This window comes from Natrix helvetica (genome assembly GCF_964273705.1).
Source record: "Natrix helvetica genome assembly, chromosome: 1".
NCBI classification, from domain to species: domain Eukaryota; kingdom Metazoa; phylum Chordata; class Lepidosauria; order Squamata; family Natricidae; genus Natrix; species Natrix helvetica.
In genome coordinates, this window is record NC_138548.1 from 286129712 (window position 1) to 286143135 (window position 13424).

The following is a 13424-nucleotide window of genomic DNA, read 5'->3' on the forward strand; positions in this document are numbered from 1 at the left end:
ATCTACAAACAAACTAATGCGTCTTCAGACAGAATTCATACTTTGTGATAAGCCAGACAGAGGTTTGCTTGTTTCTGGCTTAATATGCTACAAACAACTGTCTAAATGTAGCTTTTTTAGGAAGATACATTTAAAATATCATGACATAATGCAACATGCAACCCAAGTAACAGTAAGATATTAGAACTTTCCATCTTTTCTTTTTGAAGCATATTGGAGAGTTCTGTTGCCCATTCTGGTATAGAGATATTTACCTATATTGCTTAGGTTTAATAAATAAGTACGCCTTCAGATCCAGCAGAGTTTAAATATAAATCAAGTTGACCTTGTTCCCTTTTCCTTGTCCCAATTTTAGAAGAATGTTGTCTACCTTAATTGTTCATTGAATAGCTTCTTGAGATTTAGAAATGTTGTTGGCATGATGCAAGTAAAGAGATTCGGAATGAGGAGGTGTTTCGTTCCAGCAATTAGCAATCAATGGAAGGTGGCCCCAACCACATCAGAAGATAGAGGCCTGGATTTTTAGCTTTTGTTGTTCACATTTTTAGGAATTAATTTATGGCCACAATAATTAGGGAAAAGGGTGATTTACTGTTGAATTTTGGCAGCAAAATATTGTGAGATTGATGAGGCATAAAAACTTGTAAGAATTATAAATTAATGTAAGTTTGATAATTAACCAAAAAATTTTATAAACACTGTAGTATTCACATGGTAGATGTACCAAAATTCAAAGATCAGATTATCCACTTCTGTTTTTTTTCTCCTCCCCTCTTTTGAATGATGACTGTTTCAAGAATGGCTGAAAACTGTACTGTTTTACTAAAAGGCTGCATTTATGTTTCCGATGGCAAGAGTATGTTTTTAATTCTACTCTTTTTTCACTGTTTAGCTGGGTCCCATCTGCTTGCTTGTGATTGGAATCATTGCAGTACATTGCATGGACATCCTCGTTAAATGTGCTCACCACCTGTGCCAGAAGTAAGAAGGAATTATGACAACTGCTATCCCTGGAAGAAAATGATTGTGGTTATAAAATAGCTGAAATAACAGTGACAAAACTAGTTCTTTCAATAAAGAAAGCAAAATATAGAGCAGGGAATAAGAATTAGCTTGTGTTGAAGGGATGGAAATCACTTAATCATAGTGGGGGATGGGACATTACACAATTCTATTATGCTTCATTAGCTGCTGGAATAGCTTCAGATTGCACACTCTGTTTTCTGAAATGCTACTAAAATGGATAAACAAAAAAAATGATGCTTGAGCCATCCATTTAGAAAATATACAATTCATCTTTTTTCAGAGCTATTTCTATCCCTGGGCAAGCACAGAGGTTCCTTGGTAGATGGCATTCAGAAATAAAATAGATTTCTGTTAACAAAACCTAGTGAAGTTTGGTTTAGAAAGCTAAACTGGCCAATTTTACTTACGGAGTGGACCCTTTTGGGGAGTGGGGTTGGGTCTTTAAATGATCATTGAATTGCCCAACAAGTCTCAAGCTTTTTACGGTTCTGTTCTTTTCTCTTCAAGCATACTATGGGGCTAGAATTAGAATGACTAATTTTGGAGAACCTGTAATTAATTAAAGCACAGTTGACCTTGATATTGAAATACTACTAGCACTCTGATGGATTACGTTGTATGTAAATTATGAATCACCTACCTATAGACCTTAAGTCACCTGCAACCTCAAGATGTGCTATTCTAGAACCCTGCCTAGTTTTCCCAATGATCATTTGAAACCGCTAGATTGGTGGTTTCCATATTGCTTTCAATAGCACAAAGCAGCAGTCCGATCCTTATTAGCTCTTCATCAGATTGATCAGCAGACTTAGGAAAAGTGTGCTTCCAGTATTTTCTGTAAGATGGTTGAAAAATTGACTGGATTGCTAATGGCAACAGTATTCCATATTGGTTTCTGAGAAGGAAGGAGGAAATCTTAATTGCTTCTTCCTTCTTCCCAGTGACCCAGTTCAGGAGTCCTGGTTTCCTAATGTTATTAACAATATGGGTTAACTATTAACTAACAAAATGGATGAATTAAGGCTACATATTGCAAAGACTAAATACATCAAGAACTGCTGTGTTTTGCTAATCACAGAAACTTGGCTTCATTCACTCATCATGGATGCAGCTGTTGAGCTGGAAGGCTACATAGCTCACTGGCAGGACAGGAATAATGAATCCGGCAAGAGCAAAGGGGGAGGTTTAAGCCTTTATGTGAACAAAAGCTTGTACACTGAAGATGGCATTTAATTTCGTTGTACCACGTGCAATGACAACAAAGTAAACTAAAACTATTAGCAGAATCATTGGGAAAAGGGTAGGCTAAGCATCTAAAGCAGGGCTGTCAAAAGCAGATGTGTCACATGCTGGCCACGCCCATATCTGATTTAGCGAAGGGGGGGAAGTCCCAATATATCACGTGACGCTGCCCTGATGACATGAGTTTGACACCCCTGATCTACAGCAATTCAACAGTGCCCCAAATAGCTGTTCTACATCAGAAGGAGTCTGGTAGCAGCCTTTTGAAGTGGAACATCACATTCTATTAAAAAAACATAGGCTTTTATGTCTCTGGAGATTCTCAATCATCTGGGTCATGGTTGTTCCAGAGGTGCTTTTTTTTGAACAGTTGAAGAAGTTTCTTGGATGAGAAGCAATACATCTTCAAAGAAAAACAAGAAAGTCCAGTTGCCTCTTGAAAAAAGCATCTTTGAGATAATCATTTATGAGCTGCAACTGATTTCATCACAAAAGTTTATGCCTGTTAATAAAATTCATTAGCCATAGAAAGTGCTACCAGATTCCTGATTTTTTTGCCCCTATAGACTAATGCATCTTTCTTCCTACAACGTTTGCCTTTGCTCTGCTTATGTAATATTGAAGATTCTAATATGTGCAAAGTTATCTATTCTTCTATATGGGTAAAAAAAATACTGATTTTCCTCTATGCATGAGGGTTTTTATTGTCACATGAAGCAAAATGAAAAAGATCAAAAGGTCTAGCAGGGAAGCAGGAAACATTTGAAGTTTTAGGATCTAAGATGTGTAGATATACCTATTCTAATCATTAAACTCCACACTACATGCCTCTGAATATCACAAACAGAAAATCTGAATTATAGCCACTACTGTTAAGCATGCATAAATATTTGAAATTTCTCTCTGAGTTTGTTTTCTTGTCCTCATTTTCTTTTGTCTTGTTCCATTGTTGTGTTTCTTATATTGTTCGGTTTTTTTTTTAAAGTTTTAACAATTGTAAACCACCCAGAGTCATGATTTACAATTACAGAGCTTTTTAGGGCAGCATACAAATTGAATATATTATTATTATATATTATTATTATTTACTGCACTGTTTCTTCTTTGTCAAGTGTTGACTGCTTCATTGGAGCAACATTGAAGGATTGGGAGAAACATTTCTGATTCAATTGAAACTGCAGAATCTGCTTATGGCAGACAATTCGAGTTTTGTATCTGCAGATTTTCTTGGCTACAGCTGTTATTTGTTGCTTTATTATTTCTAGTGCTTCCTTAATTTTCTTGATTTCTAGGTGATATTTCTTGATCAGGTATACTTTGGTCTTCGGGTTCTTTAGCTTTTTTTTCATTCATCTTCTCCAGCTTGCTTGCATCTGGTCATAAAATGCTGATCTTAATTTCCAACATGATCTTCCATTTTGTGATGCACTGTTTGTTTTTTGTTGATTTTGCATCCCAGGTATTCAATTATAGATGCATCCATGCTAAACATTAGTTGATTTGTTTTTTGCAGTGGGCTGGTGCTTATATTTGACATTATAGTGTTGGCATCTTTTAGTTCTTGTACCTTTTCTTTGGAACAGATTTTGGGGCAGACACCCTCATTCAGTTGTTTTTGTGCTGTTCTGGATGCTCATTATTTCTTTCAATTTTTCTTGTTTTATAAGGCTTTGTTCTTTCTGAGGAGAAGGCAGAGGAGAGGGTACTTGGTTTGGGAATGAAAATAATTTGATACTGGCTTTCTCTATTCTGGCTCTCTCTGGTTTGTATCTATAGTCTGAGCTACTTTGGCAAGGCTTTGATTTCTTTGCTCTGAGTAGACTTTTGCAAATCTTCCAAAGCTGCTCTGAATATTTTATTTTGTATTATAAATTGATGTTGATCTGCTAGCCTTGTTCTGTTGCTTCTGTTTCTGGATACCATCCTTGCAGAACTGATACATTCTTTTCAAATATTCTTTTCTTGATGGACTTGGTTTATAAGAACGGATAATTTCTTTATGTATTTGTGATGGGTAAACAAGTTTTGTTCTAGTAGTCTTGCAGCTGCAGGCCCTGGTTACTTAGCCAACAGTCCTGAGTCTTGTAGTCCATTGTTACCAGATGTCAAGGAACTCCAACACCTAGCATGGTCCTTGTTGACCTTGTTGATGGATGACCTGGTATGGCTTATCTAAATTATATCTCACCATATTATTTATTGTAGACTCAAATTTTTTCTAGCTCATCTGATGACAACTGTCCAGTGTGGTTGAACCTCTGTCATTGTTCTTATCTTCCTCACAAGCCACACAAGCATGTCAAGAAAGTACCTCATGGAGAACTTATTATTATGGTTGGTTGCATAATCAGTCAGATTTTTAGACTGGATTGTTATTTGTATCCATCTGTTGAATCCTTCCCTAGAACCTGGGATAGGGAAATGTTGATTAGTTAAAGTATTGTTACAAGAGACAAGCTATTCCAAGTAAAATTGATGGTTGAAATTGACTGATGGAGATTTTGTCAATGTCGATGGGGTTCATGTAGTGCTCCAGATGTTTTGGGATTCCATCAAAGATGCCTATTATTACTGGCACTATCTTTGCTTTATTTTGCAATAGTTATTCTCCTTCTATTTTCAGGTCTTTATATTTTGTGATCCCCCACCCCCACCCCCAATCCTTTCTCTTCTATTCCGCTGTTTCCAAATTCTGCAATATCTACTATCCTGCCTTTTATTTGTTTTTCTTATCAACAGTTATTGAGTCTGGGATGTTACATGATAGGTGCCTGTCTGTTTGAATTCTGAAGTCCCAAAACCCATTCGCTTCTTCATTCTCTATTCCCCCCCCCCCCTGCATTGTGGTTCTACCAGTTCTTGGTTGCAGGTAAATGGTATTTCTTGTAGATCTTCCAATGCATCATTGTTGCTACTTTGTCATCCTATTGTTTATAGTCAATCTGTATGATCTCCTTGAAGCAGCTAATCTAGGTGGTACACTTTTTCTTCAGTTTCTTTGCAGAGGTGGCATTTAATATCCATTGCTGTCTTCAGTTCTGGGTTTATATACATTTATTCTGAAGGCTTGGTCTTGTGCAGCCAGAATTAGCCCTTCACTCTCTTTCTTCAACTTTCCTGCTCTTAGTCATTGTCAGATCTTGTTAAATCTTGGCCTGCTATTTTTTTTTAAAAAAATGTACTGGCCATGTAATTCTTTGCCTCGCCACATCTCTTTTCTGTTCTTCTTTTGGTCTTTCCTTTAGGCCAGTTTGGTCTCTCCCTTACTCAGTAAGCCTTTATTGTACACTAGCTTCAGTGCATCTTCTTCACTGTTCTTCAGATATTCTTCCAGCGCCTTTTTAATACATTAACATATCATTAAGCTTGCTAATATTTGTTTATTTAGTTTTAATAACAATTTAGTAAAAAGCAATATATATTATAAATGTACAATGAAATATATATATAAAGCATAAAATATAACATAGTTTATATTAATAAAAAAGAAAATATAAAATAAATAATTATTAATAGATAAATACATTTTAACAAAAAAAAAATGTATGATTTCTCAGACAGGTTTTTAGACTGGATTTGGCATCGAGTCCTTCCCAAGGACCTATTGTTATCAAACTGAGCTGCTGTGATAGAATTGGATATGTATAAGAAGTTTTTTTATATCCCTAAATCAGTGCTACTGTGTTCTTATATTCCCACTGTCAAGATATATTACAAAACTTTGTTATTCTCAACAGATGCCTTTTCAGAAAGCAGATTAATCACTTTTCCTCCTTACTAATTCTAAATATCTCAGCTTTTGTTTTCATTTTTTCAAATAGACATCAAAAACCATTTCTGGAATATGGGGATGCTGTGATGCATGGACTAGAAGCTGGTCCCATTCCATGGCTCAGAACTCATTCTATCTGGGGAAGGTACTTACCTTAATTATATTTGTGTTGTATCATCTATGGCAGGGGTGTCAAACTCACGGTGTCATGGTGGTGTCACATGACATATCAGGATTCCCCCCCCCTTTGCTAAACTGGGTATGGGTGTGGCCAGCGCGTGACACATCTGGCTCGTGGGCCAGGAGTTTGACAGCCCTGATCTATGGTGATCAATTTAAATTGTCCATTAAAATGGAGGTAATTTTTTTTTGCTATGCAGGTTGCGAATTTTATGAGTTGCATTTGCGGTACACAGGAAGGATTCAGATTGGGGACGATTGATTTAGGTCTTTCAAACCAGACAAGATTTCTTTAGGTCAGGTTTCTGCCTCCATTAAGGAGGAAGGGATCATTCACTCTATTAAATATTACAGTTGATGAAACTGAACCAACTGTTATATTTCTTGCCAAATATAACTAACTAGGAAGGTCCCAGCTGTGTAAATATACAATTGGTTAAACCATACCAAGCATATTGTTTACAGAATTGAGATCTTGCAGAATGAAGATAATAGTGTGACATCAGACATATCCAAAAGCTGACTTGAATTAGAGTAGTAATAAAATAGTCAAATTTCCATTTAAAATGTTTTATGGAATTTAACTACTGAGAAATTCATTCCATCACAATTTTGGCAAGGTTTTTGAGAGTGGGTCTTACCTACTTGGAAAAATTCATTGAGAAAAATAATACTATAGTGGGGGGGGGAATTATTACTTTGCCATTATAATCCTTGCACATGAATTTGATTTGATTTGATTCATTCTGTCTCTGGTTGCATTATAAGGTCATTTTGACAACAGATTTTTGAATTTTCATTATATTTTTAATTGGACTTTGTATCTAGCAATATTTCAGAACATCAGAAAGGTTGAATATTTACAACTGTTGATCTTGCATGCTTACAGTATGTTTTGTTTTTTAGGTACCTAGTGGGTTTTTTCTTAATTCTTACCCAGCTGGGATTCTGTTGTGTATATTTTGTATTCCTTGCTGACAATTTCAGACAGGTAAGAAATCAGCATAAGGAAATGTGTTATAATATACAAAGCAAGTACCGCTAAACATTCAGGATCATAAGCATTGTTCCAACATTATCTTTTATATATAGTTGCTTTCATGCTCTCTCATGTAGCTCTTTTCATATACATCTTCCATGTGAATGACAAGAGACTCATGGTTGAGTCTCTTGTTATCATAAATTATATGTACCCTGCTGCAATTAGAAAGACTCTGAACTAAGATATTTCCCAGAAACAAAACAAACCCTCCTATCCTTGGACCAAGGTGAAAGGAGAGAAAGGACCTAGTTACCTGCGGGATCGCATCCTACCCCATACATCCCTACGACCAATTCGCTCTCACAGAGAGGGACTCCTCCGGGTGCCGTCCACTAAGCAATGCGGGCGGGCGGCGCCCAGGAGTAGGGCCTTCTCTGTGATGGGCCCAACCCTCTGGAATGACCTCCCCCCGAATATTAGAATCACCACTGACCTCCGCTCCTTCCGCAAGAAACTCAAGACCCACCTGTTCCAATTAGCTGGCCTGGCCCAATCATAGTTTTAATCTTCAATCCTCCTGGCCGGTATTTTAAATTCCTGGGGTAGATTTTTAAGTTGTTTTAATTTTTACTATTATTGTACAGATTTTTATTTAATTTGTTTTTACGGGGTTCTGATGTCTTTCTATGTATATGGTATTTTAACCTTTGTCTGTACACCACCCCGAGTCCCTTCGGGGAGAGGGAGCGGTTTATAAATTTAATAATAATTTAATAATAAAAAACTATGGTGCAGTATTAGATTAGGACTGGGAAGATTTAGTTTCAAGTATATTGTCTGGTACAAAGGGGTATTTTGTGCCAGTTACAATCTCTCACCCCAACCACCTTGTAAACTTCTTGTTCTGGGAAAATCAAGAACAAAATTCTGTGTATGCTACTTCTTTTAGAAGCATGGCAACATATACATCCATGATCCAACCAAAAATTAGCTTGTAGAATATTTTCATTAAACTTAAATGCATTTTTTTCAAATTTGTTTGTCACTTGTCATCTTGGATGTCCTTCCTATCCGTCTTGAGAAATCATAAAGGATATTAATCTTTGAGGGAAGCAGAACACAAAATGCTACCCAAACCCAAGGCTGTGTTTTCTCCTGTGGAATCATTGCTTTCTGAGTCTGACACAAATATTTTCATTTATTTTGTCTGAGTTTACATGATGAATCGTGAGACACGAGTCAATAACTCAATTCCATATTTGAATATACTATAGTGAGTTGTATAACTTGGCAAGCCGTTCTCATCCTGATCTATATACCCTAAGTTTAATGAGGCCAGTGTCTCAGCAGATTTAATAATAAGTTTGCACTAAAGCCAAAGCCAAATGGAGTCGTTTATGTGTTTAATTTTATGAAGTATTGACAGTCTGCTTTGATACTTTTTTTTTTGTAGAGAGGGCAGTTGGTGCCCTCTTAGGTGGGTGTTCAGAACCATCTGTTCCTTTTGAACTAATATCTAGGTATGAAATCATGAGTAGTATCCTGTGAGAAGTGGGAATCAAAGCTCAGACTTTCTTAGCATCCTTGCATTTGTGTGTGTATTGTGTTGTGCTGCTTACTTATGATCACACTTTTAAAGTACTTGGAGTATGCCAACTTTCCTTTGTAAATCCTACTTAATTAGGGCTGGAATTAGAATTTATTTTATTTATTTCTATTCTACCCACCATACTTGTGTGACTCTGTCTGGGTGGTTTATAGACGTTTTCTCCACCCTCTGACCTCAAGTGTGTTCTATAATCCTATATGTGTTCTATAATCCTATATCCTATATAATGAAGCCCTACACTTCTAAGTACTACCTGATTGGGGCAATCTGGTTGAGTACACTTTATTATAATCACTTTACAAATCAGGTGGAAGACAGCTGGTTCATTAGCAATTTATTTTTATCTTTATAATTATTCAGGTAATATCTGCTGCCAACGGTACCACCAATGATTGCAGTGCCAATGAAACTGCTCTGTGGGCTCCAACAATGAGCTCTCAGTTATATATCCTGTCCTTCTTACCATTTGTGATACTACTTGTCTTCATCCAGAATCTCAAGATTCTTTCCATTTTCTCTATGGTGGCCAATATTCTGATGTTGAGCAGTCTGATAATGTTATATCAGTACATTGTCCGGGTATGTATAAAACTGATTCCTTTCAGCATCTTATTAGCACTTGGTGCTGCCATTTTGTTGGTTTTGCATATCCAATAATACTAATAATAATTCCGTGGTGAATAGAATATGCTATATATTTAATAAGGATGTCCATGGTATTGTGTGGAAGAAACATTTTCAAAGACAGATACAGTGCCTTTGTGCTTTTGTCATTTAAAAGTCAACTTAGGTTACAAAGGGAAAGGCGTGATCATGTATTTTAAGTTTTATTTTATTTTAGTTGGATGGGGTGAAATATGGTTCTGACAAATAACTTTAGAGGAAAAGTTACCTTGAAAAACAATTTGAAAGGACAGAGTGGGGGATCTTGCTGGGTGGATGAAGTGGTACATGCAAATGAGTGAAGGGCTCTGGGTTGGGAAGTATTAAAGAAAGAGAAAATATTTCTGAGAGGTTATGAATGGCAGAATTGAAAGAGCAAATACCATGTGAAGAGATTGAATGGGCCAAGCCCAGCTCCTGAAACAATAAGATGCTTGTTTTGAGGGGAGAATGAAAAATAACTCCATAAAGAGATGGATTTTTTTTCATATACAAATGGAACAAGTTAATTATTTCTTGTGGTAGACATTTGCATTTGAAGGACAGCATTTCATTTAATGAGGGAAGAGTATAGCAAGAAAGGTTTTGGTAGCTGGTAGAAGACCACTTGAGCATTGTATTCTCATTTTCAGTAATCTATGAGATTCATAGTTACTAATATGTTTAAATCCAACACCTTCTTAAGGAGATGTCAGGGAAATAATAGAAGTAGTTGAGTTTCCATCACTTCTATATATATATATATATAGCAGAGGAAAACTGTTGCCTGAGAATTTGGATGGTAGCAACTAGTCAATGTAAGGCTACCATGTAAGAGGTATTCTTTCAATTTTGATTTCACTGCCATCTCTGCAATATTTTGTTTTATTTATTTTTATTTATTTATTACATTTATATGCTGGCCATCTCTCTACCAAGTGACTCTGGGCAGTTTATAGTACTTTACATAGATGTTATATTTTTCCTCAACAATGTAAGTTTTGCTCTATGTCTAGATTTTTTTAAAAAAATGTTATAACCACATAATTGCCCACAGAGTTTTGTAAATTGGGCAGAATACAAGCCCAATGAAGAAAGAAATTATCAAGTTTTGGTTGCAGATCCCACAAGGTGGTAGCCAACAAGGCTTTTATTAGCTCCGGGAATAGTAATTCTAGAAAATAAGAAGGGTATTAAGCTTGAAAAGGCTGGTGTAGAAAATCTGAGTGAGGAGGGTTTGATTCCATATTCCTAAATTGCAATTGCTTCTTGTTGGAACTCCTTTTAAAGATCTTCTGCTTTTCTTCCTTTTAGGACATTCCAAATCCTAGCCAGCTGCCTATGGTCGCTGCCTGGAAAACAATGCCTCTCTTTTTTGGTACAGCCATCTTTGCCTTTGAAGGCATTGGAGTGGTAAGTCTTGCCTAGAAACTTAGCTTAAAACAGAGGTGTCCAACCTTGGCAACTTCAAGATCAATGGACTTTAATTCCCAGAATTCCCCAACCAGCAATTCTGGGAGCTGACGTCCACAGGTCTTAATGTTGCCAGGGTTATCCAGGCTTGGAATCTTGTTTTGCTAGGAATAGAAAAATAACAGGTCTGGTAGATTGTCAAGTGGCATTTAGCACATCTGTCTCTTTGCATCCAGATGTCAGCTCTGAATTGAACCTGGCTGAAGCCATCTTGTGCTTCTTCACAGTTGCCACACACTATAGGGGGAGGATGAGGGGAAAACAGCTTGACCCTCTCATAGACAAAATATAGAGCTCTCCTGCGGGAACCAAGGTCATCTCAACAGGTGGTAGGAGGAGAAGGAGCAGAAGTGATCGAGGGAGATTGCCAACTGCTTTGATTGGACAATGATCTGTGATACCTGGGGAGGGAAACTTTTGCACTTTTAATTACATGGTAACCATGGGAAACTTTTAGAGTTGATTTTCGCTGACTGTGCCAATATGATGTGTTCAATAAATAAGTTCTCCGAGGAACGTTCCTGCCTTGGAGTTCTGATTTCTTTGGGTGCATTACTTGGAACGCTGAAATGTTTTGTCTTCAAGGCATTGAACATTTGAGAAGACCAAAAAGTTGTTAACATAGTTTTGTTTATATTTGAATGAGACTCTTGGTATCCTCTGACAGCATCTGACCAGTTTGTACCTGACTTTATAATGGCTCTCAGCTGTTCTGGGTTCAAACACTTCTTTTATGTTGAGTTTTCTAACTTAGAACTCTCATTTGGAACTCTAGTTAAAATGCAACATAACAGTGTACATGAATGATCTTATATAGCTCTAATATTTTGAACATATCTAGTTTGATCTTTTGGAATAAACAGAAATGTTTGATCCATTCTGTTCCTTTTTTCTTCTCCCTGGCCTGGTCGTGTTTGTCTTTTATCTTTGAGCAATTGAGATCTAATTTTCCACAGGGGTAATTTTGTTTCTTGATTGATTGTTGCTATTGTGAGACATTTTATTGGATTATGCCATGCATTCGAGCAATGAAAACAAGAGTAGTCTATGCACTGACTTCAATTATTTTGCACTCTTTTGTTTTCTTGCTATGAGAATCATAAGGACAATTTCTGAGGATTCAGAGCAAGACTCAGAACAAATGGTTGGGAGTGCAAAATTGTCAGATGTAATTGAAGGAGTCTGGAATATCTAATAAAGTATTAGAAACTAAGCCAGTTCAATAAGTTGTCCTACCTGAGGCTCAGCAGCAAATAACACACCTCTCCCCACAACCCATCATTGCCAAAGAAGTATAGTTAAGGGCCTCTTTCCTTTCCTGATAATGAAAATACAGCAACAAATAACAGTTTGCTTTCCTGTTGTGCTTTCTAGAATCAATTCCCGAGAGTCCCCTGCTTAATGGTAGTACTAGCTTTGGGGAAGAATTTTTTTTCTCCCAGCAAATAAGGGGAAAGAGATAAAAAGTTGGTAGAATCTTCTTTCCTTGGATTTTTAAGAAGCCAGTGGATAACTTTACTTGAAGCATAGATCTGATCCAGTTAAATACCGTAATTTAGTGCATAAAGACACTGCATAGTTACTCTAAGAAGATATTATATATCTTTCCTTCTCTAGTCAAGGCAGCGATTCTTTGAGAATGGTAAGCGTGTCCTGGTCTACTGTGAAGAGGTAATTAGGAGAGTAAAATGATATTCATTCACTGTTTGGAGCTTTTCTTCTTCTTCTCCAAGGTGCTTCCTCTAGAAAACAAAATGAAGAACCCACAGCACTTTCACATGATCCTATATGTGGGAATGGCGATTGTTACTACGTTCTACCTCAGCTTGGGAACACTAGGATATTTGCGCTTTGGAGCTAACATCCAGGCCAGCATCACTCTCAATCTCCCCAACTGTTGGTGAGTTGAACTGGGAAGCTTTTTGTTACCAGGCAGAGAGAAGTTAGCGTACCTATAAGTCCATTAGCATGTGGCTTTCTACAATATCCAAAGCCCTGATTCAGGAACAACTCTTTCTTTCGTCAAGGAAGACTTACTTGCTTTTAGTTTACTTGTGAGACAAATTTCCCTAGAGATCTTTGGATCAGGGAGCCCAAGCATTCTCAAATAGTGTAATCACTGCACTATCTTCAATTTTTGGTTTGGTTTTTCACCAGGAGGCTAAGTGGATTTAACAGTTGGCTCTTGCCTCATTTTCGCAGGTTGTACCAGTCTGTCAAGCTGCTCTACTCCCTCGGAATCTTCTTCACTTATGCTCTGCAGTTCTATGTCCCTGCAGAAATAATAATTCCTGTGGCTGCTTCCAAGGTCCCTGAACGCTGGAGATTATCTTGCAAAGTGCTGCTGAGAGTATTCCTGGTCTGCATAACATGTGAGTGGTGAGAGTTTTCTTCTCACTCAGATAGAGATTTAGCCCACGGGATGCTTTATTATGGTAAAGATATTTCTAAGAAAATTACTGGGCTCTACAGAAAATAAAAATGGAGGCCGAGTGCAG

General features: G+C 37.0%; 1 protein-coding gene across 5 annotated transcripts in view; it reads left to right on the forward strand.

The window, feature by feature from the left end:
* LOC309396817 (proton-coupled amino acid transporter 1-like) overlaps positions 1-13424 on the forward strand; it is a 35224-nt gene that overhangs the window by 16203 nt on the left and 5597 nt on the right. For all 5 annotated transcript variants that reach the window (XM_081962279.1, XM_081962277.1, XM_081962278.1 and 2 more), the window contains 7 exons: positions 893-981; positions 6090-6185; positions 7127-7211; positions 9172-9390; positions 10768-10866; positions 12660-12826; positions 13129-13298. In XM_081962279.1, the coding sequence (XP_081818405.1) occupies positions 893-981; positions 6090-6185; positions 7127-7211; positions 9172-9390; positions 10768-10866; positions 12660-12826; positions 13129-13298 (925 nt within the window). The remainder of the gene's footprint in view (positions 1-892; positions 982-6089; positions 6186-7126; positions 7212-9171; positions 9391-10767; positions 10867-12659; positions 12827-13128; positions 13299-13424) is intronic.